The 27443-nt window shown below is 38.4% G+C and overlaps 1 protein-coding gene across 40 annotated transcripts in view; it reads left to right on the top strand.

Moving 5' to 3' along the window:
* Positions 1–27330, top strand: part of caskin1 (CASK interacting protein 1) — a 158106-nt gene extending 130776 nt beyond the window's left edge. The window contains exons 7-23 of one of the 40 annotated variants that reach the window (XM_073944721.1): positions 5836–5944; positions 7733–7841; positions 7945–8039; positions 10766–10892; positions 14122–14352; positions 14604–14630; positions 17057–17161; positions 17619–17734; positions 19621–19720; positions 19975–20078; positions 21221–21331; positions 22266–22367; positions 22456–22594; positions 22858–24047; positions 24127–24907; positions 25019–25514; positions 26878–27330. In XM_073944721.1, coding sequence (XP_073800822.1) covers positions 5836–5944; positions 7733–7841; positions 7945–8039; positions 10766–10892; positions 14122–14352; positions 14604–14630; positions 17057–17161; positions 17619–17734; positions 19621–19720; positions 19975–20078; positions 21221–21331; positions 22266–22367; positions 22456–22594; positions 22858–24047; positions 24127–24907; positions 25019–25514; positions 26878–26974 — 4039 coding nt within the window. In that variant the 3' untranslated portion in view covers positions 26975–27330. Of the gene's footprint in view, positions 1–5835; positions 5945–7732; positions 7854–7944; positions 8040–10765; positions 10914–14121; positions 14353–14603; positions 14631–17056; positions 17162–17618; positions 17735–19620; positions 19721–19974; positions 20079–20104; positions 20264–21220; positions 21332–22265; positions 22368–22455; positions 22595–22857; positions 24048–24126; positions 24908–25018; positions 25515–26877 lie in introns of those variants that run through there. The other 39 variants (XM_068219193.2, XM_009299601.5, XM_068219192.2 and 36 more) reach the window with 39 other exon arrangements.
* The last annotated feature ends 113 nt before the right edge of the window (positions 27331–27443 follow it).

The following is a 27443-nucleotide window of genomic DNA, read 5'->3' as shown; positions in this document are numbered from 1 at the left end:
GCTCCAGATCTCAGCTCAGCGGTGCATTTTGTGCATTGATGTCCAAAAGAGTCAGAAACTGTATAAGTGATGTCCTCCTCAGCACCACCTGCCATATATGCTCTTGATGAAGGGCAGCTTTCCCTCTTCCCAATAGGAATGTGAGCATGGTTGAGTGTGCACATACCTGGCTGTCTCCTCTGGGATACCAGGCCCATCCACTTCCAAATGCAGTGCACTGCCATCCATCATTGTGACAGGCAGCCCTCCTCCATGATCAGGCAGAGATGAGAGGAAGATCAGAGGTGTTTTGTAACGTCCTCTGTTTCTTGTACCATCCTCGTGCCACACTGCAAGTCAGACATTTTGAGGAACAGTACACAGATGGGCATGTTCACAATGCATTGTGTACTAAATGTTTTTTTTTTTACCCATTGTCTAGTATTGTTTTTTTAAACTTAAACTACATTTTAAATGTAAACTCTCAGGTTGTGAGTATGATGATGTGTAAACAGGCTCAGTATCTAGCCCTGTAGCAAACACCACTATCAGTGCAGTTGCCAATATAGATCAATACTTGGTGTCAGGGCTACAGTCAGCATGTGACTGTTTGTCATTTTATTTTCTAGTGCAAGAGTGTCAAACTCATTTATTGTCAAGGGTCATAATAAAACATAATACAATTTTATTTAAAGTACAGCGCATTGAAACATTGTGTTATTCATGTCTGTGTGAACTGGAAGTTGCTGAGACTTTAATTACAGTATGTTGATGTACTTCCAACTGAAATGAACTAGACAGGTTTTTAGTTTATACCCTTGCAGCAAAGTAATGATAAGAGGAGCGTGGTCATTTTGGCTAAAGCATCAAAATGACGCCAACACAGAAAGTATGACATACCTAACACAGAAGCAAAAGATCAGTCTTTGATTGAAGATTACCAAAACAAGCATTTTTTTACAGTGCATTAACTTGTTTGATTGTTCACCTAAAGAATAGTAATGTGGGCTATCAAAATAAGCATTCCGAATTTCAACTACATTGGAAACATATAAACCAAATAAATTATTCATTGCCCATTAAAAAAAGTGATGTGATTTCAAATAATGTGATTGGATAGTTAGTCTAAGTAGAGCACAGACCTACCATGTGATCTAAAGTCTATCATCAAAATGATGTGTATAGATATCTCCCAGAATGGTTGACACTATGGGCCGGTATAAGATTCTGACAGTATGATAACCCGGGATAAAAATATCACAGCTTTACAGGTTTACGGTATGTGATTATACCTCTAAATTATATTATTTTTTTAATGTCTGGGTAAAAAACAAAACCTTTTCCCCCTTCTAACACAGTAGAAACTTTTTAAAATATTTTGGAGGAGTAAACATGTCAGGCTAAATAATTCAAATGAATTATTGGTTTCTGCTTCTCTTCATAAGTTCAAAAACACGGAATTCGTTCAACCTAAAAATGCATATTTGAATATCTTTTCGGCTGGAGATACTGTTGTCCTAAAAAAAACAACGTAAATAAAAATATAAATAATCAGTCATGTCTTAAAGTTGCAATAATACTTTTTAACAATGCAAACAAACAATAAAACACCACTTCTTTGCTTAACTGGTATATCTGCAGTTTTCGCAACCTTAAAACATCAAGAGCAATCAGAAAAAAAGTTAAAAAAAAAATGGGAAACACTTTATTTTGATGGTCCAATTAAGTATTAGTAGACTGTCTGCTTAATATCTGTTGATACTGCACCTTTAACAGACATTTAACTCACTATAAGAAACTTTGCAAGTACATGTCAACTTACACTAACCCTAACACCAACCTAACAGTCTACTTTATAATCCAATGAGAATTAGCTGGCATGTAGATGCAATGTAACTTAAATTCAACAAACATACCATCAAAATAAAGTGTGCCCAAGAAAAGAAACAACTACTGATACTTCATTGATGTCTTATTGCTTTTACGGCTTGATTGCTTGGTCATACTTTAGCATCCATACTCAAATCATTAGATATTTTTGGATAAGAAAACCATCATGTTGAATCTGCTTAGTTTAAGAGATGCATGTACTGTATGTTGTGACATTTTCTATTAGAGGTTCTTGTTTTTACCATGGCAACAATAAAAGGCAAATATTTACCAGTAGAGGCCCACAATACAGTTTTCATAAAAACCCTCACTATTTTCGTTATGACTAGGGCCAGATGAAATCTGCGGACATTTTTTGCTATTTCTGCTGAGAATTTTGGTAAAAGTCTGCGGATTTCTGTGGAATTATTTTGGGAGTATAATAACTAAAACTTTAATATATGAAATAATACCTTTTTAACTTTTATTTAATGTTTAAAATGCAAATCCAATTAGATTCACTTTAATTGGTAAATAAAGCAAGTTTGTCATATAATATATCTAGTAAAAGACAGAAAATATTACTGTACAAACTGCATTGTACATAAATCAGATGAACATTTTCATAATAGTCCATAATATTACTGAAATTAATTTAAAAACTGAATAAATATGAATTTACACACATTTACTTAAGTAAATAAACAGAACTAATGATGGGCTAAAAATCTGCGGAATTCTTCGTGCGCAGATTTAGAGTGGGTCTAGTTATTACCATTAAAATTACTACAAAACCATTAGAACTTATGTCATCAGTTGTTATTTGTTTTTTAGCAGCGTTATTTGCCTTCATGGAGAAACTTTGATTTAGTTATTGATATACAAGTGGTGGAGAAGCCATATTTTGAGTACTTCATACAGGGGTCACCAACATGGTGCCTGCGGGCACCAGGTAGCCCGCGAGGATCACATGAGTTGCCCGTGGACCTGTTATTAAATTAGCTTACCATAGCACCACATACCAGTAAGCTGCATCTAATTTTTTTGTAGCTACAATTTTTAAATCACACTTGCATTGGTTGATATTTATCTGTTTCCAATCATTGTTGACAACTATTGTGAGAAATCATTAACATGATCAGTGTCTTCACATAGATGAATATCATTAATTATTAATAACATATAATTAAAAGTAAATTAAGCAAATTTGTTATTAGGAAGTGTGTATCAAACTGGTAGCCCTTCACATTAAACGATACCCAAGAAGTAGCTCTCAGTTTCCATAAGGTTGGTGACCCCTGACTTAAGAGAACTCAGAATAGAAACAATTTATAAACTTTAACACACTGCACTTTCAGATTTAAAAATTCACATGGTGTTTTTTATTCAATTAAAATGATGTTACACACAGCATAAGAGGTCATTTTTGAAAATGTATAATTGAGACACTTTAAACTCAAGACTTTGAATGGAAACATGGCTATTGACCCTCAGCATTAATTAGCTTACTTGAATTGAAAGTGTTGCTGTGCCACACATTAGAAAATGACCCATGGCAGGCAGCCTTTCATGTGCTCGCACAGTACCTCCACCTCCATCTCTCTCCAGTCCTGCACGAGTCTGATCAGCCTGCAGCTCATTATAGGCCACGTGCATGTGCAAGTTATAGCAACAGAGCGCAGGCTATCGCAAGACTGTTAATTACATCATTAATCCAGCAACCCCAGAGGCCGGTGGCATTGGCCAGCCCTAAATAGATTGATGCAGTGAGGGAAATATGAAAGCAGGCTTCATTTGTTGTTCATATCTGTGAAAGAAATGGTTCATGACACCTCTAACCAAAGCTGTTACCTTCACATTAAAAGCGCTGTCTCCTAAACTCAGTGTCATGTGCTTGTGTTAGCGCGCTCGTAACTAATTAACAGATGAATGTGGCCATTTGCCCATCAGCAGAAACGCCGGATTTCATTGTGAGCCAATACCATGTGACGACCTGGCGCACAATCAAACAATGTGTGGCCAATCAATATGTTATTTAATCTCCTGCGTTTTCCAAAGCGAGGTCAAGCACGAGAGGGCATTATGTGGAGCTAGAACTGGTCCTTTTGGGAGCTAATTATAGGGGGATGTGTCTGATACAGCGACAGGGCCAAGTTCTCCACTTTTCCCCCCATCCTCCTCTCTGAATTCATGACTCAGGCCACCTGTGTTTGCTAATGTCCCGCTGCCGTAATTCAATTTACTCTAGTGTCAGTAGGTTGTGATCTGTTTAGTAGAGGTCCTTCTGTGTTTTGGAGGCTGATTGAGTTTTGCAATGTTTTTCAGATGCCTAATGGGAACATTTTAATACTGGAGATGCACTGGTCAAAAGGCTATACATTGGAACTTGCTGTTTTCTTGCTTTCAGTGCAGGATTTCTAATTGTTTTACTTTTTTGTCTGTGTTTTGGACTTTTGCACAAATTGCATTGCAATCATTTTCAGTTATTTATTTGTGTGGTAGTGATAGGAAGTTTGTAAAAGTTTGCAAAGATGGAGAGAGATTATTTTATTCATATTATTCTTAATATTGGACATTCGTTTCAAATTGTTGCATGCTGACTTTTACTGCTGATGATAGATTTTAAAGACTTATGTGTGAGTCAAAGAGAAAATAGATGAGAAAACTTGTGGTTCACCTTATTGTCTGCATATCCCATATACAGTATTTATATTTACAACACTCAGACCCCCACAAACAGCTGTGTTTTAATGGGTGCCTATATTTTGAGTGTACGATTACTACACACTCTTGCATTGCCATTACTAAAAGCACAGATTAGCCTCATTCTAAGTTGAAAATGTACTGTATATACAGTACACTTATTATTATATAATGTAGTGCAAAACTGGCGGTTCATTCCACCCTGGTTACCCCAGATTAATGAAGGGACTGAGCCGAAAATAAATGAATAAATAAATGCCGCGTTTGTAATTACAGATTTAGCATATTAGGGGTTGCTTGCTTTGTTACATTACAGAATGATCATGTATATCGAATGATGATCTATCAAAAATAAAAATAAAAAGTATATAAAGGGGCTACTAATTTTGACCGTGAAAAGTCTTTTAAATTTAAATTAATAACTGCTCTTATTCTAGCCAAAATAAACCAAATAAGACTTTCTCCAGAAGAAAAAATATTATCGGACATACTGTGAAAATGTACTTGCTCTGTATATATATATATATATATATATATATATATATATATATATATATATATATATATATATATATATATATATATATATATATATATATATATATATATTTTTTTTTTTTATATATATATTTTTTATATATATATATATATATATATATATATATATATATATATATGTATGTATGTATGTATGTATGTGTGTATATATATATATATATATATATATATATATATATATATATATATATATATATATATATATATATATATATATACATATATATATATATATATATATATATAGTTGGGCCAGTCATGGGGTTAATATATCTCTGAGGAAGACAAAAATTATTAGCGAAATGCTATATCTTTGCTATGAAATATCAACATTGGTGCATCATCTTTAGCCATAAACATGGGTAAAATGGTTAGTAGTCTTTTTAATATTTTTTTGTAACCCATTGAGCATCTTTTGTGTTCATTTTCCTCTGTATATGCCTAAAACCTGGTGAATACATTGCTGTTTATCTTTCAGTTTTTCTGAGATAGTCATGGATGAGCCCTATTTTTAACTGTATAATAAGCAAGACGGAGGACTGACGAGTCATGTACTAATTAGTTGGAAATAAACCTCTTCTGCAAGATGATGACTTGAGAACTATAGCAAGCTTAACTGGAAATAAAACCATGGCATGAATTCGAATCTCATGCGTAAACAGTTTGATCACAGTGTTTTTCAGTGGTTGCGTCAAACTAGTTTCTAATTTTATCCTCTCTCAATAGACTGCTGATCCAGGCTGGCATCGATATCAACAGGCAGACCAAAGCGGGCACTGCCCTCCATGAAGCTGCGCTGTGTGGGAAGACTGATGTGGTGCGCCTCCTGCTGGATGTAAGGGGAGAGCGAATTTAGTGCAGAACAACAGCAGCACAGTGCCTCATCGAACAAAAGCAGGAATTTATATATATATATTTATATATATATATATATATATATATATATATATATATATATATATATATATATATATATATATATATATATATATATATATATATAAAAACATTAGTTGAAAAAAATGAAATTAATTAACACATCCATCAAACTTTACTGTTTGTGAAAACAGCGATTTGTGATCAAGTAAAGGATAGTTCACCAAAAAAAATGAATATTCAAGGGAACAAAATAAAGAAATAGTCAGCAGTTTTTCTCCCTTTATGTGTCTCAAACATGTTTGAGTTAAATACAGAAGCAGAAATATTTTGAGAAATGTTGGAATCTGGTTGCCAATGCTATCGACATCAATAGTTTCCCCCTATATGAATATAAGTGGTTACCGGTTTCCAACATTCTCTAAACTACCTTTTGTACTCAACAGAGAAAAAGAAACTCATAAAGATTTGCAACCATTTAGGGTGAGTAAATTTTCATTTTTGGGTGAACTATCCTATATTAAACATAACTGACTATACTTCTGTGTGCATAATTGTACACAGCTAGTGAGCAGTGCATTTACGGTATTTCTCAGTTGCTTCATTACAGTACATTTCTCAGATCAGAATTCTCAAAATTACTCGTTTAATCTTCAGATCATTGTGTCAAAAAGCTGTACTAAAGCATTTGCGTTATGTACAGTTTTGTACAAAACAAGATTATGTGCTAATCAACATTATCAACTCAACTGCTTATGTCATGTTGGTCGAAATGTATTATAATGATCTTTGTTGAATAGTCTCAACCCCCACAGCATGTAGGCATTAGTTCATAGCATAAATTTTTACATGCAAATTGCTTGAACTAGTTGTTATAATATGTCAAGCATATTTTAATACATTTCCATTAGAGTTTTTTTTTCAAACCTCATGATTGTTCTGTTCCCATTCTACTTTTTTTTCCTTTGTGCTATGTAGTGCTGTCTATCCCAATGACATTGTCTGTCAAGAAATTACAGCACAAACAGTAAAAGCATAACTGTCCAGTTTTTCGCAATAAAACTCCTACATACACTAAGGTGTAACCTGCAATTTACAATAATTGTCATCAAAACTTTAGCCATAGTTTACATCAGAACATACCTCAAGAGTACATCATGATATTGACAACATGACTAAGCAGTTTAACTGTCTTATCCGGGCACAATGTCATTCTGATGGCACTGACATGTTCATTGGCACACATACTGTATTTATGTTTGAGAGATGAAGGATTTTGAGGCTATTGCTGGTAATCCATGGTGTTTTGCTATTTGTACATGTTGTCTTGAGAAATACTGTTTTGCAAATGTCAAGGATGATTCGTGACTGAGAAAAACTAATTTTAGATTACAATTGTTTCATTTATATTACAAGAGTTTTTACTAGATTAAGCTTGTTTAGTAGTTTACTTTAGTTTTTATAGGTAATTCACAAACAATTCTTATTTATTCATCCTTAAGTAATGTCAAACTCTTCATCCTTTAAACACAAATTAGCATCTTAATAAGATTTTTGGGCGATTTTGAAAGATTTCTACATTGAAAATAAATAATAAAAAGTTGTCAGTGTAAACTGTTTAATTCTCATATACCCTCCCATTTAAATAAAGCATATATATTATATATTTCACTGAGAAACAATTGGCCCATGTTAGTCAGTGGGATCTGGAACATTATCCAAGGTTGCTTTAAACTTCATCCTATAGAGTGGCATCAATGCAGCGGTGAGAAACACATACAGCCAGACTGCGCTGGACATCGTCTACCAGTTTACTGCCACACAGGCCAGCCGCGAGATCAAGCAGATGCTACGAGGTAAGATGAGAGGTAAATATAGATCACCTGTTTACATGTTTATTATAATATTTGTCTTCTGTAATTTTGCATTTATGTCTGTTGCATTCATGTCTCCGTTCAGATGCCTCAGCAGCCTTGCAGGTCAGGGCACTGAAGGACTACTGCAACAACTACGACCTGACGAGTCTTAACATAAAGGCTGGAGATGTCATCACGGTAAGATCTGCATAGAAAAATATTCTATTAAACATTTGAGAATATATATTAATATATTGATATAGGTCAAGTTTGGTTGTTCACAATAGAAATAAAGTCATTACATCAGTCATTGCTAAGCCCACATGGAATCTGTGCATGCAGGAAGCCACAGATTTCTACAGATTTTTAGCCCATCATTGAGTCTATGTATTTACCTGTGTAAATGTATGTAAAATTATATTTACTCGGTTTTTAAATGAATTTTACTAATATTGCTGTGATATAATAGTAGCAATATTAAAATGTTCATTTGATTCATTTACAATAGTGTTTGTAAAGTAATATGTTCTTTTAGGGGAGACAGATAAGAGATAATAGATACCAAATAAGATACCAAATAAGTGGATCTAATTAGATTTGCATTGTAAACATTAAATAAAAGTTAAACATGTATTATTTGTTGATTTCATATATTAAGTTTTAATTTATGATACTTCTAAAATTAGTTCCACATAAATCCGCAGATTTGTTACAAAATTCTCCGCAAAATAGCAAAAAAATGTCCGCATATTCTGTCTGGCACTATCTGGTGGTTGCTAGTTGGCTATGTCAGTGTACTATCAGAATTCCCCAAAAGATGGCGCTGTTTACTGCGTTTTCTTACGCAATGTCTAAAATAATTTAGATAAGTGCATCTGCTCCATTACGGAGAAAATGATTTCTTATTACTGTATATTAAATTTCAGTCTTGGAAATTAATTACGTTAACTTTTAATTGCATTATCTCAGAAACTTTATAGAGCTTAGATCAAAAGTTCTGGAGTCACAAAAATTGTAAAACGTTCGAAAATAGTTAATATCTTCTGATTTATTGATTGATTGTTTAATTAATTATACCTATATTTATTTTAAATGTCTATTTAGATAAGGATCTACTGATAATTTTATTTAAATTCACTGTTAAAAAAAAAAAAAAAAATATATATATATATATATATATATATATATATATATATATATATATATATATATATATGATCAATTAGTCCTGACAGCATATGTACACTTTTAAACATTTGTTAAAACACCACTGTAAAAGAAAAAGAAACACACACACATGCACACTAGTTCTTTTTTTTTGTGAAAATATATGACAGTTTGCACAAAAATATTTAGCAACACAAGTATTAAAGTAAGAATAAATTTATATATTTAATTATTTAATTAATTAATTTTCTTTGGACTGTGGGGGAATCCGGAGCAAAACATGCAAACTCCACACAGAAATGCCAACTGACCCAGCCGAGGCTCGAACCAGCAGCCTTCTTGCTGTGAGGCAACAGCACTACCTACTGTGCCACCGCGTTGCCGTTTTTATTTATTCATAAAATCATACATTAGAATAATTGAAAACAGAGTAATGATAGTATAGTATCACCATTACTCAGAGAACAGATAGTCCAGAGAATACAGATTTTGCATCACAGAAAGTAAAACAAAAACATTTTAAAATATACATTATTTTATATTACAGTTATTTATTTTGCTAAATAATTGCATAACTTTAAACATTTTAACTGCAACATGGCATTTTTGTCATTAGTAAATGCTGCCTCATAAGCAATAAAACTTTAAATAAATTGTTCACCCCAAAATGTAAATTCTGCCATCATTAGCTCATACTCCACTTGTTCCAAACCTGTTTGCATTAATTTCTTTTGTTCAACACAAAGTAATATATACTGCAAAATTTTGGGGAAAAGCAGCCCCTGACATCTTTAGTATGTTTTGTTCCCACTATAGATGTCAGTGGCACTTTTTTCCAACATTATTCAAAATATCTTGTTTTGTGCTTCGAAAGAAGAAACAAATTCAAAAACAGTTGGGATGTGAGCAACTGATGAGGGGATTTTCATTTTGTGTAAACTATCCCTTTAAATGAAATCCTCAATTTAGATGCAGAATTTTGTGTTTGCACTTTTTATGTTCGTTTTAGCACTTTATATAAGGTATAAAACATTGATCTCAAACTCAATCCCTGGAGGGCCACAGCTCTGCAGATTTTAACTCCAACCACCTCCAAATCACACTTGCTTAATAAGCTGCATCCCAAATGGCTTATTATACACCATGCACTTATGCACGATGCACGATGCACTTACACACTCAACAGCAGAGTATATGTAGTGTCGTCCCAAATGGAACACTAACTTTTTTACCAAGCGGAAATTCTAACTATTTCCCAGATGAAGTTTGTTGATTGCCAAATTAGTGAAATAAATGGCCAAACACCCAAATAAAACCTGCCATGAGAATAACCACATTCACCATCGGGAGGCGCTATAATCACTCTCGTAGGAGAATTTTGCTTTCACAATCCATTATAAATGATGTAGTTGACTGCGTGAAGTGTCCATCTCTACACACTTCATTTTACTGGTTAAAAAAGTGCATCATCTGGGTATTTAAAGTGCACTTATTGTTTTTAGAGTTTTCAGTGTGAATGCACTTAGTTCTTACACTATTTATACTACAAAATGGCGTACAATAGTGCATAAGCATGCGATTTGGGACGCACCTATAGTCTCTAGTCTTGAACATATTGATTAGTTTGCTCAGCTATGTTTGATTAGGATTGGAGCGAAACTGTACAGATTGAGTTTGAGACTTGGTATAAAACACGTCTGAAGAATGTAAATGACCTTTATTGATTTTGAATGATGATGCTAATGATTCATGTGCAGGTTCTGGAGCAGCATTCAGACGGGAGGTGGAAAGGCTGCATACATGATAACCGCACAGGCAATGACAGAGTGGGCTACTTCCCCTCCAGCATGGTGGAGGTGATCAGTAAGAGGCCTGGGGCTGCGGGTAAGAGAGGACAACAGGCGGGTCAGTGCTGCCTCTTATTGAGACCTCGTACACACGTACAGATGCATAAGCAATGCTGCTGAACTCGATGACCCTGATTCTGTTCGCAGCCAGCTGTTCGTGCTGCTCATGTGCACTGGATTGAGAGCCAGACAGGGCCATCTGCTTTTGTGGCAACAAAAACAGGGCAAATTTAGAGCATCTTTAGCTTTTTTCTCATCCCTTAATGCTCAGTTAGAAAGGAAGCTGGTGATTAGTACTTTAAATAGAAAAGACCATGTTTCCGTTTATACACTGACAGAAGAGATGGTCTGTTGGTCAGCTGGAATCAAATAAAGCCTTTAGTCCAATGCTAGTTAAAGAATCAGATGTTGTATCAATGAAGCGCCAAAGTCCCTTTAAGGCATGTTATTTCACAAGGCGGCCATCTTTGAAATACCTCTATATAATTATAATGGCGTGTCCAATCACGCTGGTCTACTGAATTTATTCCCAGCTTGGTTTTGATGGCAAATCTCCTCCCAAAATGACAGCGGCCTACTTTACAAGTTTGTGGGCGTTCAAGTAGTTGCCGTCATGGGATTTGCATTTTATTTTGGTGGAAGCAGAGGTCAGATGGAACAGCGTACCTCGTGTTTGTTTCATAAAGATTACAAAGCAATAAAACATTTGTTTTTCAAGTGTAGTTGATTTCAAGCTTTGTGAAGATATATTTCTCATGTCTGTGAAGCAAGCGTTCGCTTAGATTCCGGAGGATTCATAACAATGAAGCTGCAGAAACTGTCATAAAACACATGTCTGGACTGAGCCCCTCTCCCGGAGAATCGTCACTCTATACTGATCAGTGTTTGGCTCCTTTATTAGACGGCATAGCTTCCTTTCCTAGAGCGACCACATTGATGGTTACACTTTTCCCCATTCAAATCTATACGAGTGAAACATCTTATGTAGTCTATAGTCTTTGGGAACACAAGACTCACACAATTCAAAACACTTCAGGTATTTGAAAGTTACATGATTGTATTAATTCTACAGAAGCTTTGGGTTAACATACTGTATATGTCCTTACAGTCCAAATGTATTTAAAATATATTTGTTGTTCTGTAGCATAAGAGTTTTGCACACTGATAGGTTTTAGAGACATCAACATTGCTTTTTTTATACTCCTGAACGTGACATAAAGCAAAAAAAAAAACTGACTGGTTGCTCTTCTGGCTCCACTGGCTTTTGGGACATCTTGGGCCAATGAAAGCTGCTATGCAGTCCAGACTGTCTGTCATCGGTTTAAAGTAAATATTGTAAAAATTTTACTCCTTGAAACCCTTCATTGCGGGTGGCTCTTTGAACCTGACAGTTCTGAGCACTTTGATTCTGAATGAGCCTGTAGTAGTGCAGTGGTTCCCAAAGTAGGGGTTAGGGTAGAAGTTGCTTGACGATTTCGGTAAATCAAGTTCATTTTATTAAACAATTAGAATGACCATATTTTATCCATAACCTACTAGAGAACAAAATTGTAGTTACTAGTAGCATTGTTAACATGTTAATAATTAACATTTTAAAAAAAAACTTGCAAATAAAAAGCCATTATTCGTTTTTTTTTTTTTTTTTTTTGCGACCCCTGGGGTGATTACATTATATTAAAGACACAGCAATAGCGTCAGACCAGGTTAAACTTTCTGACACCTTTATGGTACTCGCATATATATAAAATATATATAAAACAGTCCACAACTAAATGTAAAGGATGGTCTCCGAGTGATGTTCTCCAAAATCTAAAGAAAAATTGACTTGGGCCTATTATGATGTCTGCACCGTTGTGTGCAAGGTTTACATAATTATAACCACCTCAGAGAATATTGGGGGTTGTGAGCCACTGGCATTGTTATTTTCTGGGTCGTGGGCTGAAAAGTTTGGGAACCCCTGCTTTACTTTAAAACCTAATCGGTAGTTGTGTTGTAATAACCACTGTAAGTCTGCATGTTGTTGTTTTTCCCTGATGGAACAAGGCAACTAGGTCAATATTAGTGTGGGGGACATCTAGAGCTTCCTCTTACAGTTGTTCTCGTTCTTTATCCCTTTTGGGGGACCTCATGTTAACAGTAATGTTAATTGTGAGAAGAGATTAGACAAGGCCCTGAAAATCTGACCTTAAAAAAGAAAGTCATTAGGAATCAGAAGATGTAGAGCTTTATATGATCCATAACAGTGCACTCCTTTTATGCAGAGCATTTATGTCCGGACTATGGCTCTATTTGAGAATGGCAGCAGGGGTCTAATCTGCGTGTTCATTGTGTCTCATGCTTCACTAAGTATCCATGTCTGTGTCTACATCTGCTGCTTGATCTCCTTCACCCCATACATATTTTTGTGCCTTACTTTTATGCCACTGTGCTTTTTGGAATATTTCAACCATTTTTATAATGAAATCACAAGTTTTTAAGCAAAATAATCTTTAGGGATCAGTATTTTCTAAAACATTAAAGTGATAGGTCACCCAAAAATAAAAATTATGTCATGGTTTATTTACCCTCCACTTGTGGCAAGCCCGTTTAAGATTCTTTCTTCTGTTTAGGAAGATATTTTGAATAATTTTGGAACCTGGTAGCCATAGTGAATCTATGATAGCAGGTTTTCAGATATCTTCTTTTGTGTTCAGCAGAAAAAAGCAAACCACTTGGGGGTGATTGCAATTTTGGGTGAACTATGCCTTTTTTTAATGTGATTAGAGAAAAGAAGCTCTCTTGTACCTCCTACTGCGCTCACAGTGAACATAAATGGTCAAATCACACAGCCACCCACACACAGACTTACCGAAAAGAGGCATGCATACTAAAGTTCTCATTTTAGAAGCAGAAGATCATTCGATTTGTCCTCAGGCACTTACAGAAATGCGTTTCACTAGCACCAGCCCATCTCCAGTTCATTTCACTAACCTTGCATTTCCACATATCTCCTTCAATTCAAATACATATATATTTGAGAGTACAAACGCACTGACATTCTGACATCTTAGAGGAACAGTTCACAGCCATTTCACTCCTTCCACACCGAACAGCCGGAAATGAAAACCAAGCCTTTTCTTCTTTTTGATTTTGTCTCTTATGGTTTTGCTGATTTCTATTTTGTGATTGGTTGTGAGTTTTGTGTTTGGGTTAATTTGCTTTCCCTCTCTTATGTGTAATTGTTTTGTTTGTTGTGGTGGTGGTGGGTGCTGTGTTGTTGTATCTAGGTTCATGGAGTACAGTCACTTGTACCCAACAGTATCAAAAGATACAGCTCTGTGCGCCGGTGTGCGGCCCTGTGTCGCCCGCCGTTGCCATGGTGAATGGGGACTCGTATCATGAGATTCATATCCTGCCGCCTCCTCCACCTCCGCCACCACATTCCCATCTGCCACTTTTCACTTCCTTTGGCTATAACAGGTCCCCAAACACCCCAGAAGAGCCGCACAGTGGACAAGGTACAGATCCCCTAATCTGTCTCCACTGTATTATTATTATTATTTCTTTATAATTATTATCATTCACAAAGCTTTAAGGAGTGTGTTAAATTCCAAGAGTTTACATTGAAAATAGTCTGTATGCAAATTACAATTAGTGCAAAAAATCCTTAAAGTTTTCTGAATTGTTTTGAAAATTATTATTTCTCTTTTGCATTTAATTTAATATTTTTATTTTCTGACATTATTTTGGTTGTTGATTTTCTTTTTAGAGGCCAAGAATGATCAAGATTTGGCTAGTAAGTTCATTTAACCAGCACAAAAGAGGTTAACGGGCCTCTCTTTGTTGATGTGCTATCTCTCCTCTTTTACCCTTAAAATCTCCCTGATCTTGGTGCTATATTTCCCCTCTCTGTGATGACTACACCTGGGATTCATACACCTGCCCCATACAACCGTTCTCTCTTTTACACATGATCAATAGGGAATGCACAGCCAGCCTCTCACCCCTCCATACCTGCATCTCTGCACAGCCATCCGTTTGTCTGTGTGCCGTCAATGAGCATCTGTCTGTTTCATCTTTCCTTCGTCTCAGATGTACTGATCTCTCCATTCATATACTAACTCTGATCCTTTCAGCGATTGTGTATCAAACCAAACTTTGATATTGGTATGGAGCATGAAAGTATTCTCATGTACTCTGGATCACCGTGAACTGATATATGAATGTCTGGTTCATTTTTAAATAATCAGTGATCATCAGACCCACGTGGGAAATGATTCCTGACAACAATTTGTATGGCAGCAGCATTTAAATATTATTTTCTAATCTGAGTATATTATTTAAAGGGCACCTGTGATGAAAATCAACTTTTGTAAGCTGTTTGGACAGAACTGTCTGTAGGTAAAGTGTGTCCACAGTCATATTGGAGTGAGCTAATTTTTTTTAATCAACGTAACGTAGGTGTGCAGTTTCCCCGCCCACCAAATTGATTGACAGGCACCATGTTTCTATCATAAAATGAACATACGTGTCCACAGAACATTTTTTGCAAATAAACTGGAATTAGAATATTGTTTTATAAGTTTAGAATGTTTTTAAAACAGAGTATGTTTGTAATAAAGACTAATTCTAAGTATTAGTAATATACTTAGCAATTCTAAGTATTCACAAATTCTTAACGCTATAATCATCACGGCCACATGGTGTCAGTAAATGCTAATATGTGTGTGTTTGTGTGTATAGCAAATGGCATTTGTGTGCATCCTTTCAGAAAGGCTTGAATAAACTCCACCATAAATACATCAAATATACTTACTTGGTATTTTTGACTAATGAGCTGTATTTCACCTTCATCTGAGTCTGTCACAGACTTCTGTTTATCTGACGTAAGGCATGATGTGAAGCAGACACACGTATGAAAACAGTGGGCGGGGAGAAGCAGCTTGTTTGGATTTTGGTGGAATGAACCGCCAACTTATCCAGCATATGTTTTACGCAGTGGATGCCCTTCCAGCTGCAACCCATCACTGGGAAAGCTACAAAAAACAGCTCCAATGTATTCAGACACCAAAATGGGTGGATTTTGGAGACTATGATAAATAATCTGATAGGTATTTTGAACTGAAACTTGAGCTGAGACACCAAAGGCTGCCATCTTACATCTTGTAAAAGGGGTAAAATAGGTGCCCTTTAAACTATGAATAAGTCAGTTCTACACAATGTTTAAGTCATGTTTTTTCTTAAAATGGCAAAACAAACCTGCACTTGGGCCTGATAATCAATCAAGAATCTCTAAAAAGAGAGTTCAGCCAAAATGGAAAATGTTGTCATTGTTTAGTCACCCTTAAATGGCTTCAAACCTATATGACTTTTTCACTGTGGAACATACAAGAAGATTTTGATGATCCAAAAAATGGATAAAGATGCTTTTTTGACCCTTCAACGCCAGCAATTCTATTTTATTTATTTGTGAAAAATTTACACTGAACCTTTACTTGGTTTTTTTTTTTGTCCTCATTTAGTTAGTGACTTTAAATTAAAGCACTTGCTAAGCAAATTAATATAATAGCTAAATAAAGTCAAAGAAAGTCAGGGGTCAACAGCTTTAAATTGTATGGACCAGTGTAAACAGTAAAAAAATAACTTGGGGGTGAATAAATGATGAAAAATGAAAAGAATTTTGAGTGAACTGTCTCTTTAACGATATAATCTGTAAAACAGTAGGTCTCTTTTCAGTGATTGGAGACCACTGCCATAAAAATGGCGTTGTGTTTATTTGTATATAAACAAATTAACGTACACTTGTGTGTACACTTGTGATGTTTTGGAGACCCCAATGAACTATGCTCCTGTAATGCACTGCAACTCCTTTTGTTGTTATATATATATATATATTTACATATATAATCATATATTCCTGTATATATTATATATGTTTTACCTATGTGTATGTGTAAATCAAGGCATATATATATGTATATAAAGTACATGTTTCTGCTTAAATATTTCATGTACCTCTGTATATATCAATGTTCATATATATTTGTGTTAGATATACAGTATATATATGCGTGCTTGCCTTGTGTGGGTGTTTGAAAGAGAAAGTGGTTAGAGCGCATAGACATAGTTTAGCTTTCCTCTTGCTTGACCTCTCCAGAACACCTATGATCCCGGGCAGGCGGCGAAGCCAGGGCACAGTTAATGATGGTTTCTGTGTTAAAGGTTCTCGTGGCTCAGAGTCCAGTCCACATGGCTCACCCACCCCAGCTGGTGGACCCCAGGGTGGAAGTAGCGAGGAGATCTGGGTGCTGCGCAAGCCTGTGGCAGGTAACAGCAGGGCTGCCCCTTCCTCCACTTCCCTCTCATAACTCTCCCTGCTTTGCCACGCTCTTGGTGCAGCTGCTGTCGCCTGACCTCAGACCTCCTCAGCTGCAGGCGTGTAGGCGCGCATTGAGAGACTCTCATCCGCTCTGTTAAAGTAACATCCATGGAGTCGTTCCTTCAAGAACACACATCCAGACAATCAACAGATGTGTGTAGACGGCATTTTCAATAAAGCCAGTGTAGACCTGTGTGTGTTTGTAGTAGTGAGTAAGCTAACATGTCTCGTGTTCATTGGTCACCTTGTCTGTGGTCATCATTGTCATGTACGTTTCTGTCATCCCGCGTATCAGATCAGTGCATTGCAGAGGGGAAGTTCATAGTGGTGTGTTTAAAGGGTTCGGGGCAGAGATGTCCAAAGGGGCTGACTGTGTGTGTGTTTGTTGGGGGTTTGTTGTTCCAGGTGGAGACCGCAGTAGTGTGGGCAGTTCAGGCAGTGTGGCCAGTGCCCGATCCTCTGGCAGTGGACAGAGCGCAGGCAGCACCAGTATCCTCCATGCTCAAGCAGAGGGAGTCAAGGTGAGCAATCTGATATGAAATATTTTTGTAGTATTCAAGTATCTAATACAAGTTTAGTTGTATTTGCCAGTCATCTCCAAGCCCCAGCCAGCCCGAGATGGCTCCAGCACATTTTATTCTAGTTCATATAAAATAGTTTGTCAAATCATTCATTTATTCGTTTTTAACTAAGTTTTAACTTTTCCGAGGCTGGGTCATGGGGGCAGCAGTCTTAGCAGAAAACCCCAGACTTCCTTCTCCCCAGTCACTTCCTCCAGCTTTTCTGGGTCTTCCACAAGGCCTCCTTCTTGTGGAACATGCCTGGAACACCTCCCTAGATAGGTGTCCAGGAGGCATCCAAAACAGATGCCCAAGCCACCTCAGCTGACTTCTCTCGATGTGGAGGAGCAGCAACTCTACTCTACTCTAAGCTCCTCCTGGGTGACAGAGCTCCTCACTCTATCCATAAGGGTACGCCCTGCCACCCTGTAAAGGAAACTCATTTCGGCCGCTTGTATCCGAGATCTTGTCCTTTCGGTCATGACCCAAAGCTCATGACCATAGGTGAGAGTAGGAACGTAGATTGACCGTTAAATCGAGAGCTTTGCCATTCGGCTCAGCTCCTTCTTTACCACAACGGACCGGTACATCAACCGCATTACTGCTGCTAATGCACCATCTCATGTTCCATCCTACCCTTACTCGTAAACAAAACCCCAAGATACTTGAAATCCTCCACCTGGGATAAGGACTTTCCTCCAACCTGGAGATGACAAACCACCTTTTTCCAGTGGAGCACCATGGCCTCGGACTTGGAGGTGCTGATACTCATCCCAGCCACGTCACACTCGGCAGCAAACCGCCTCAGTGCGCGATGTCAATGTCAGTGTCAATTTTATTTATATAGCACTAATAAACACAACCAGAGGTTGACCAATGTGCTTCACAATACACATTACAACAAAAAAATATATAAAAACAGACAATTTTCATTGATAAAATGCCAAATCAAAGAGGTAAGTTTTTAACCTAGATTTAAAAACAGACAGAGGTGATATACAACTAACACAGAGGGACAAAGCATTCCAGAATCTAGGACCAGCTACTGCGAAAGCACTGTCACCCCTGCTTTTCAGCCTTAACTTGGGTATACACAATAATCTCTGGTTTGAGACTAGGCTGATGCTCAATCAACATGTCTGACAGATAGGAAAGTGCCAGGCCATTTAGAGATTTAAAAACCAAGAAAAGAATTTTAAAAATGACTTGATAGTGAACAGTGCAAAGGTAAAAAGCCTTGCAGCAGCATTTTGAACTAACTGTAAATGGAATAAGGTTGTGACTAATCCCAATGCATAGTGAGTTACAATAGTCCAATCTAGTGGTTATAAAAGCATGGATTTTTTTAAACATTTTTTCTAGATAGAACCGTTTTAACTGTTCGATTTAAGAGTCAAAGCTGAAAAAAGCAGGATATAACCACTGCATTTATCTGTTTGTCAAAGCTCATAATCCAGAATAACACCTAGATTTTCTACCCAAGGCTTCATAGAAACACTTGATTTCAAGATTAGCTATAGGTGCTCTAGAGGAGTTTGACAGGACAAAATTGTTACTCTCATTAAAATCTAGAACTTGGACTTGGTTTTAAAGGCAGGTAGATTTGGGTGTCATCTGCATAACAAAGAAAAGACAGACCATGTTTTCTAAAAAAACAAAACGATTTTACCAATAAACAATCAACTTCAGCCAGTTGCATGAGTTGCTGGATTTTCTCACAAAAAAAAAAAAAAACATCTTGCAATGCGTTGTTTTCCAATGCTAAACATAAGGGTGTGCACTTAAATTGTGTGGTCTGCATTTATATTATGTTTTTCTTTATTTGATGATCTTTGTTTATCCTGTAGCTTCTGGCCACGGTTTTGTCTCAGTCTGCCAAAGCAAAAGAACACCTGCTGGAGCAGACCAAGTCTTTGGACCACCCGTCTCATGCTTCCAGCAACAAGGGTTAGTAGCAGTTTTAAGCAACTCTTCTGAAAAGAAATCACATGACAGTTCCCTGTCACAAAGAAGTATCTCCATCCAAAATGTTAATTTGGCTGCATTTTTTTGTGCCAGATGGTTGCACTAATATTTGTGGGTGGGAGCATCACAAAGATCTGATTGGTTCAGCTTGAGTTGTTGGTCAGAAAATCATTAAAGGAATTGGTTGTGCAATAGCAATGCTCCAATGTGAATGAATGATCTCATGGCTGTTCTAGGACCCTCCTCGCGCAGTCAGAGTTTGTCAAGCTGTCCACTTCACGAGCAGCCATATGGGGAGGCGGTGTCCCAGAGGAAAGGGGAGGCACCGCCTGAGGGGAAGGTAAGAAGACTACTCCGACTTGAAACACACTGACCCCTTGCCTTTCCCACAAACAAGCATACACTCATTCTTACGCACATACACATACATGCACTGGCATCTGCACATCCAGGATGCTTTCCCAGCACTTTCTCTCACAGCTGGCATCTTCCGTATTGCGTGCTCTTGGTTGTCGTCAGGACACGGTGAGTGCGCTTCTCAGCAGGCTTCAATCACGCTGTCCTCAGCTTCAGGCTTCATTCAGCCACTCTGTTTAATATTGACTATCTCTTTGATCATTCATTTCATTTTTTGTGCTGCATTTTTAAGTCCATTACGATTCTTTGCCTTCTTTGCAGTGTCTTTCATCTTATGATTTCTTTTCAGAGAGTACCCAACAATGTAGATGTGATTGAATGCTAAGTGTAACAGATTATACAGTAAAAGGAGAATGATCAAGATTTTTGTCAGTCCACGTAGGGACTTGTTGAACAGTTTTAGGTATAAAGGAATTGAGACTATGATGGTTGAAAGTTACCCCAACACAGCTAAAAATAACACTGTCCAGGTTTTAGTTACCATTTGTGAGATTTCAAATGAGTATTTCTTGCAGTTGATTTTTCTAATTAGCTGAAATCAGAAACTCCTCCATTTAGTCACATAACAGAGATATGTGCCTGCCATATCCTTCCCAGCAGGACTTTGGAGCTGCTGAGTGGAACTGCTCCATGTTGGACTTCTGGACTAAGGGCCATCTGTTCAAAATAGACATATTTTTTCTGCTGCCCACCTCCTCTTTACTCTCGCCTCTCACTCACAGAATTACAGTACTTCCTCCTATTTCAAGGCAATTGGCATTTCAGATACTGTATGGACTCTTTTTACAATCTATTGGTTCAGAAATGACAATCCTTTTTTGCTAAAGCTTTGTCCCATGTTACAAAAACATACATTAACCAGAAGCAACTATTCTTGAACTACTGCAAAGACCAATATTATAATAATAAAAAGTAGATTCGTATTATTTAAGAACTGACGTAGCTTAGTGAAGTTGAAACATTGGTCAGTGAGACTAATGTTTTCAGCTTGTTTTCCTGGGGTCTGGTCCATATTTAGACACAGGACCCAAACAGTGATAGACTACCACCTATCTTCTCTTCTAGAGCTCAGAGGCTGTTATCGAATGGCTGAGTGAATTTCAGCTGCAGGTCTACGCTCCAAACTTCATCAACGCCGGCTATGACATTCCTACCATTAGCCGAATGACCCCAGAGGTAAGAGTTGTCCCCCCTCCAATCCCCTTAAACTACCCTAAACTTCTCACGTCACTTCCCTTTTCCCTAAATGTAACACCCACAGACCCACACAAAACAAAGGGAATAATTAGTAGTAAGAGGAATCAAGCAACAAACATGGATTTTTAAATAGTTTGCAAAGAAGTGAAAGCAAGAAAAGCCACAGAGATGGCCCACAGGATTTATGAGAGTTAATGATCCATGGCTATATGGGTCAAAACCTCACTCTAAATATTCCCCCGAACAGTACCGCTGTTGTGGTTGTCAAATGTGATTGTCTTTTCCTTGTGTGTTGGTATTGCGATGACCCACATAAAACTGTATAGCACGTAATTAATGTACATGCTGTTGTAAGAAATCAACGGCATTTAGTCATGTTTATAAAAATTGCATATTAGCTTTAGCGAGTTTTAATTAAAAGTAAGTATTAATACTTCATAGTTCAATACCTGAAACATAACCTCTTTGTCCAATTAAAATTCCTGGAAGTATGCTCATTAGTATCATGTTAAACTAATGGCTTAATGAAATGTAAGTACTTATTAATGCATGCATTTCTGAACATAGATTTAACAATGGAATTTTGATCATAGATAAAATTGAGGATGAACTTATATATGATTATATATGTGTTTGAGGGTACTCTGGAAAGGCTTCTTTTCCTCACTTGCTCCTGGTGTTATTTTATTTTTCCCATTCACTTTCCCATGTTTTTCATTTGCTTCTGTCATCCTGTACCTTTTGTTAACTAGAGTGTTTGATGTGTTTAAGTGTTTAATCTTTTTTTGTGACAACAAAAGGTTAATGTGTGCATAATATGCACTAGGTTAAACATTTCTGTTTGTTCAAATGGAGTTCCATTGTGATTAGTTATGAATCTGAAGGGTTCTGGAACTCCTTCATATATTTTCAGGACTTAACAGCTATTGGTGTAACTAAACCTGGACATCGAAAGAAGATAACTTCAGAGATCAATAAGATCAGTGTTAATGAGTGGCTGCCTGACCAAAAACCGGTGGGTTTGCCATGAACACACATACACATATACAAAAACATTCAATGACGTCCAGATGTAATTTGCTTTGTTTGCATACTATCTGTAGGCGAGTCTTGGAGAGTGGTTAGCCATGATTGGATTGAGCCAGTATCACCAGGTTTTAGTCCAAAATGGCTACGAAAACATTGACTTTATCACTGATATCACGTGGGAGGATCTTCAGGAGATCGGGATTACAAAACTTGGTAAGATTAAATTAGAAGACAGTAGAATGGGATCCATTTTGAATTCGTTTAAAGGGGACCAATTATGCCCCTTTTTACAAGATGTAAATTGTCTCTGACATGAGTGTGTATGTGAAGTTTCAACTCCAAATACCAAACAAATAATGTTTAATGATTTTTGCATAATAGGTCCCCTTTAATACACACACATGCAAATGTCTTTCTTTATTTTAAACTACTTGGCTATTGTGGTTTAATCTCTTTCTCTGACCAAATTTTCCTAGGACACCAGAAGAAGCTAATGCTTGCAGTGAAGAAGCTGGCAGAGATCAAGAAGGCATCTGATGGTCGTAATACATTGCGCAAAAAGCCTCCAGCTGCTCAGGAAGTAATGGCTATTGAGAGCCCACCCCATGACAGTGGAGAGTGTATGTCCCCTAAAATGAGCACTTTCCAGGACAGTGAACTGAGCGGGGAGTTACAGGCAGCTCTTACGCGCCCTGCTGATGTGCAGGATGGCACAGAGGTCAGAACCAACAGTGGCCCACAGCACAGAGCACGCAGTCTGCATGAGAACAGCATTAATAAGAGCCGAGACACAGAAGAGCATAGTGGACCACCCAAAAAGGAGGCACGTACCATGCGACAGAGCAGCCAGGGAGGACAGAGAAATGTTTCATCATCGCAGCCAAAACCACGTCAGTCTTATCCCCAAGGTACAGGTCCTCCCTATACTCCACCTCAAACGCCCACCAAAACAAAGCCTCCCGCCTCACAGACAACAAGCAACCCCCCAGGAAAACCGAAACCTAGTCCGCAGATTGTCCAGCAAACAGAAAAACCTATAACACCTCGTGGTCACCCGCAATCCCCAACTCAAAGGTCCCATCCACACCCTGCTGCCCAGCCTGTTGAATCAATAGAAGCTCCTCCCCAAGGACCTGCTGTTTCAGTGCCACTCTTGTGCCTGCCACCAGATGGCGATGAAGCTTGTGATGAGTATGGTCTGCCTAAAAAACGTGCCCATAGCCTAAATCGCTATGCTGTGTCTGATGGTGAGCAGGAGCGGGATGAGCTGAATGTGCCTGATTCAGGAGGAAAATATGCTACAGTACAGCCTAGGGTGGGTCGCAGCAACTCAATGAAGGGACAGGCAGACAAGAATGTCAACCGAAGCCAGTCTTTTGCACTCAGACAAAAAAAGAAGGGTCCTCCTCCACCTCCTCCTAAACGATCTAGTTCAGCCATCTCAAGCTCCAGTAGTAATCTGACAGAAGTGCCCAAGGAGACTAACAGTGGACCTCTTCTGGATATTCCCTATCAACCACAAAGGCGTGCCAGTGACCTGGGTGGCACTGTAGACACAGGCAGTGCAGGTAGTGTGAGAAGCATTGCAGCCATGTTAGAAATGTCCTCTATTGGTGGAGGTGCAAAGGGTCTCGCTTTGCAGAAATCTGCTGGTCACTATCTGCAGGTAAGTTTGTTGTCATAGTGCTTTTTTTTATAAAAATGTCCATTATATGGTGCTGTAAATCATGGCTTTTTCTCTACAGGTGGGTTCAGGAGCAAAGCAACGTGATGCCATTGGACTAGATGGGGAAGTAGTGAACCGCCGCAGGACCATTAGTGGACCTGTGACTGATTTAGTAGCAGCTGCTAAGCGAGGACCAGAGTTAATTCAGGACAGACAATGCACTGAAGCCCAGCCTAGTTCTAGTGGGAGTTCCGCTGAGAATCTTCCATTTGCTGAAGATGGAAATCTCACTATCAAACAAAGACCTAGACAAGGAAAGGACGAGGCTGAAGAAGGCCTAGAAATTTCATATTCTTTACCCCATGAAGATCTTTCTCGTGCCGATTCCACAGCCTCATTGAAAAGGAGTGTCCAGACCACCAGGCACCAACCAAATGGCACCAAGTTCCATCTCACAGAGTCAAACACAGTTAAGCGCCGTCCCAAGAGCAAAGACAAAGATGCAGAGGAACTTCAAGATGGACAGATGCCTGTACCATATGAGAATGGGACAGGCACAATTAAAAGGCGTCCTGCGTCAGATGTGACTGTTTCAGAGCAGCCAAGGCCCCAAGAACATCCTGAGAACTCGCCCCGTCGAGACAGTGCCGACCTGGAAGGCCATGTCACAGAAAGTACCCCTCGCAAGTCTGTCAAACCTCCAGTGTCTCCCAAACCTGTTCTGGCCCAGCACATGAAGAAGCAGGGACCAACAGCTGCCATCACCAAGAAAGCCCCCTTTCCTGGACCAGCTGGGGCACCTGGCAGCCCAGGTACTACACAGTGCGGCCCTTTCACTTGCCCTGTCTTTACACAATTATGTGAGTATCCCGTAGACCCCTGTAGTGTTTACTCTGTTGAATCAAAGTCAGCTCAGTCAGTGTCTCTTCCCATCTCTCTCTCTCTCTATCTCTATTCTCTTCTCTTTACAGTTGAAGGAAAAAAAGTACCTCCTCCGATTTCACCAAAACCTACACCCCCTCCCACAGCTCCAAAACCATCAAAAAATGTTCTTCAGTCTTTAAATGCAACACCTAATCCCACTCCCACACCTTCTCCAGCCAAACAGACTGTCACCAGAATGGCTAGTACAGCCTCTGCCCAGACCAACCACCCTGTCAAGGCTACAACCCCACCAGCCTTGATTGTGCAGACGCCTCACACACCCCAGTCCCCTCACACTCCACAGACACCTCAAACTCCACAAACGCCCCAAACTCCCCCAACCCCCACCCCTACACCCCCACCTGTAAAACCTCCTCGCTCCTCAATTAGTGGGGTGTCCATGGACAGTTCAACTGGATCAGCATTGGTCGCCGGGGTTGTGACAGCAGATGCAGTGCACCAGAAGATAGAGGAGACCAGTGCCTCACTGGCTGCAGCCCTGCAGGCAGTAGAACAGAAGATCAAAGAGGATGGACAAAAAGAGTAAGTCTCATGCAACATGGAAAACAGTTTGCAATAAATGAATAACTGTGCTGTGATCTACTCTTATTTGAGGCATGAACAGATAAAGGGGATATATTTAGGCAAGGCTTTGGTGTTTAAACTGCTGAAATATGTAGGTATCTCAGTGACAAAAATTGGCACCCCCTGGCTTGAGAATAAGACATATTTAGTGATAGTGCTCTACTCACAAAATTTATAATTAAGGCCTAAGAAGTTCACTTGGGAAGTGTTGACAAATAAAACCCTTTCAACGTTACAATTTTCATCCCCATACTTGCCCAATGATTACTTATACAGGTATATTTTGTTAGTTTGGTCCACATTTATGCAGATATCCATTGCAACCCTAATGAAAAATGCTGATCAAGGTCTAAAACCTTTTTTCCACTGCAAGGGGTAGTACAGTTATCTCTTCTTTCTTCGGTTCAGATTTGCTTGGTTTAGTTTGCATTTCCAATGCAGTTAGAATATGGTATAGTGGGTGGGATTGTCGCTGACCAATTAGTGATCAGCATTGTGTATACATCAAGTTTTGTTAGTAGTATGGCTTACTTGTATCTTCATCCAAGGTAATACTAAAAAGAAGCACTAGGTACAGAATGCAGTAGAAAAGTCCCCAAAACTTAGCCATTGTACCATGCAGTGGAAAGCACCTTAAAGGTTGATCTTTACTTCTGTGTCAAGTGTAGGCATAATCTCCGGTGCAGCCTGCGTGCAGTCACGAAAGCCCTTGCCATGGGTGGCGCAGACGATAATGCGCACCTCTCAAAAAATGTAACTACACATCGCAATGATGCGTAGCGCAAGCACTGTGATTGATTGGCTTGGTAATGGTGATGAACGTGGGTGGTGCTGACCAGATGAACCAGATGAAGCGATTGTTTACATGTGTCAAGTTCCATAAAGGAGCTCCAAATGGAAACATTTGTTTTGTGTTCACCTTATGATTAAAGTTTTCGCACATCCGCCGGTTCATGTCTCTGAATGAACAAGTTTTATCTACTTATAGAGTTCAGAAGAAAAAAAAAAACAGTCGCGAAGAAACTCGACAAAGAGGAACATAAAAACCTACAGCCAGCTAGCGTTCTGGAAGTGTTATTGCAGAGCAACACAAACAGCACGCAGAAGTATAAATGCACAACTACACGCAATGCTTGCGCCGTGGGTCACACGATTCACTCGCTGCAGAAGTACTAATCAGTCTTTAGTGTTACTAGGCAGGTTAGAAGGTAATGAAAGTTGGATCAAAACTCTTTAGGGCGTTGGTTTTAAAGGACAGAACCTGGCCACCTATGTCATACGTTAATGGTAAAAGGTAATCAAGTGTGTTTTTTTTCCACAGCTCAATTGCTGAAAACAAGAGCACAGTGAGTATCCTTGATGACATCGGCAGCATGTTTGATGACCTGGCCGACCAGCTGGATGCAATGCTGGAGTGAAGAGCACAGCCTGTGTCTCTGTGGCACAACCTCAGGGCCCCGGGAGAGCACAAGGGCACAATGACCAACAGCACCTATTCCTTGCTATTCCTTATCACTTGCTCCTCACCCCTCCCCCCTCCTTTTCTCTTGCTCTTTCCCCGTTGTTATGAAACACCCATCTCTCCTCTCCCCCTCCAAGTTGGTTTGCACAAACCCGAGCTGACGTACCTCAGGACTGGGCAGAAGGCCATCCAGGGCTTTAAACAACAAAGACAGAGCAGAGGGTGGAGATGCAGAGAGTGGGTTTTAATAGATAAAGCTCAACTCTCTGTCCATGGAGCGTCTCTATCTACCATGAGCAATGAGTAGTGAAATAATATGAAAACAATAATAACTGTATATGAAATAATAGTATGGTATGTGTACATTGTAAGCATGAGGAAAGTTTGTATCTATAAGAAAAAATCTCATAGTGAGAGTCATGCAT

The sequence above is a fragment of the Danio rerio genome, chromosome 3 (genome assembly GCF_049306965.1).
Source record: "Danio rerio strain Tuebingen ecotype United States chromosome 3, GRCz12tu, whole genome shotgun sequence".
NCBI lineage: Eukaryota > Metazoa > Chordata > Actinopteri > Cypriniformes > Danionidae > Danio > Danio rerio.
Note: the sequence above shows the minus strand (reverse complement) of the source record. Positions and strands in the feature narration are given on the sequence as shown.